The sequence below is a fragment of the Neophocaena asiaeorientalis genome, unplaced genomic scaffold (assembly GCF_003031525.2).
Source record: "Neophocaena asiaeorientalis asiaeorientalis breed wild unplaced genomic scaffold, Neophocaena_asiaeorientalis_V1.1 scaffold223, whole genome shotgun sequence".
NCBI lineage: Eukaryota > Metazoa > Chordata > Mammalia > Artiodactyla > Phocoenidae > Neophocaena > Neophocaena asiaeorientalis.
Window position 1 is genome coordinate 2,915,179 of NW_020175045.1, and position 2,070 is coordinate 2,917,248.

Sequence of the window (2,070 nt, forward strand, 5' to 3'; positions counted from 1 at the left end):
CTGGGGGCGGGGGGAGCGCCTCCCTCACGGCCAGCCGCCTCTCGCCATCCGCCGGCGTCCCGCCGGAACCGGGGCCTCCTTCCCCATCGGCCCGGGCGTCCTCCAGCTCCAGCCGGTCCCGCTGCAAGACAAGAGGGGAGGGGGAGAGGGCGGTCAAGTGTGGCCCCGGGCCCAGCCCCGGGCAGTGAGGGAGGAAACGCGAGGGGGCTCAATGCCAGACCGCAGGCTGACCTCTGTGACCTGAAGCAGGAAGCGTGGGCTAAGCCCGAGCCCCACTTCCGCCACCTCACCAGTGGCCCCATTCGTCAGATGAGCAAACCGAGGCCCAGGAACAAGGCCAAAGGCGCTTGGCTGACCGCTGCGCAGGAGGCTTCCAGAGCCCCTCTCAAGCGAGGAGCCGGGACAGCGAGGTCCTGGGTCCACGTTCTCGGGCAGTGTGACCCGGGTACCTCGTGCCCCTTCTGGGCCTCCACTTCCCCGAATGAGCCGGCTGGACGCTGTCTGTAGCTTTCCATCTGGCTCCGGGGACCCACGGCCTGTCACCGCCCCACATCGGTGGGCCCTGGCGGGAAGGACTGTGCCTCCCCCTCTTCGCCAGGCTCCGACGAGCCAACACACCTGGGCAGCCCTGACCCCGCGCTTCTCCAGGGCAGGCCTCTCCACCCCCGTGCCGGCACGCGTGCCGAGGCTGCGACGGTCACGGTACGGGGCAGCCCTCCGGGATGAAGCCGGTGCCTGTGGGGCGGTGTGGCTCACGCGCCCCCCTCCCTCTCCGCCCCAGCCCCGGCCAGCGTGGGACTCACCCCTCTGCCCCTCGTATTTCTCCCGCAGGACAGACAAATGGGTGTGTGTTTGCCGGTTACTCTTCAGCGTTATGGGGGCCTCTGTAGCTCTGTGGCCTGGCGGGCAGCCAGCTGGGTGTATTTCACTGATATTGACGTTTGCGACTGGCCTGCACTGAGGTGGTTTAAATTAGGAGAAAAAAATGAGGTGAAATGGATTTTTCCCCCCCTTTGGAAACTTCCTGAAGAACAGTTTTGATCTGGCTCCTGGGGCAGAGTCTTTCTGAGTTAGTTAAAAGGAGGGGAGAGCTCAGAAGGGGCTGGGAGAGTTCCTGTGGGACCACAGCGGAGCCCACCCAGGGCTCGGTCCAGAGTTGCTGTGTGACACCCAGCAAAGCACAGGGCCTCTCTGGGCCCAAAGGGAAATGGCTGGGGGAGGGAGCAGCCTGGGGTTTGCCTCCTGGGTCTCCCTCGCCTCAGGAGGAAGCCTTGCAGGGGGATGCTGGTGTCCCTGCGTGGTCCATCTTGTGACGTGAAACCTACAATCCCAAGGGGCGTACTTGGAGTTCATCGCCATCACCACCTTCCAGCGCCTGTTGGCCTGTGCGGGTGCTGGGACTTAGGTCCCCCAGGCGCCCCAGAGGCCAAGAGCGGGCAGCCGGGCAGGCTGCAAGTGCGTCCAGGCGGAGTTTGGCGCTGGGGATGGTTGGCGGGGCAAGGCGCCAATCAGAGTCTGGCTCCGGCCTCCGGATGGACACGGACGGAGCAGCGAGCCCGTCAGGGCAGGGCGGCGCCTGGACAAGGCTGATCATAATCACCTTTAATCTCTTGCTCAAAATAACTCAAAGTCAAGTTAAGGAGGATCACAGGGCCTAAAGAACCCTCACCACAGGCAGGCGTGGGTTGGGGAAGACGGGCCCCAGGGCTGGCCCAGCCTCTCGCTGCCCCACGCCCAGGGCACCTGGGCACCAGGTGGCTGGAGAGCCGTGTGCACGCACACACAGGGCGGAGGTATGTTCCACACTTGCTGGGACTTACGTCAGCCCGTGTGCCTTCAGATGGACGCGGCTCCGCCCGAGGGTGTGCGGGCCCCTGCGGTCCAGCCAGGCCTGCCACGCCCCCTCCCCGCCGCGGCCCTCCCCCCGGCGTGACAGTCTAGGAACTGCGCTCGGGGCTGGCACCTGTGAGCGGCAGGTGCCTCTGGAGCCCAGCCTTGCCTCTCCCCACGCCCCCATCAGGGGGCCTCCTCCATCAGGCCCGGCCCTCACAATGAAGGATGGAGGAGGGC

At 66.0% G+C, this 2,070-nt stretch overlaps 1 protein-coding gene across 1 annotated transcript in view; it reads right to left on the bottom strand.

Annotated features, from left to right (window-relative positions):
* ELFN1 (extracellular leucine rich repeat and fibronectin type III domain containing 1) overlaps positions 1–1,594 on the bottom strand; it is a 4,361-nt gene extending 2,767 nt beyond the window's left edge. The window contains exons 1-3 of the mRNA XM_024763507.1: positions 1,343–1,594; positions 232–735; positions 29–121 (exon numbers count right to left, since the gene is read on the bottom strand). Of these exons, the coding sequence (XP_024619275.1) occupies positions 29–121; positions 232–735; positions 1,343–1,594 (849 nt within the window). The remainder of the gene's footprint in view (positions 1–28; positions 122–231; positions 736–1,342) is intronic.
* Positions 1,595–2,070: the final 476 nt, after the last annotated feature.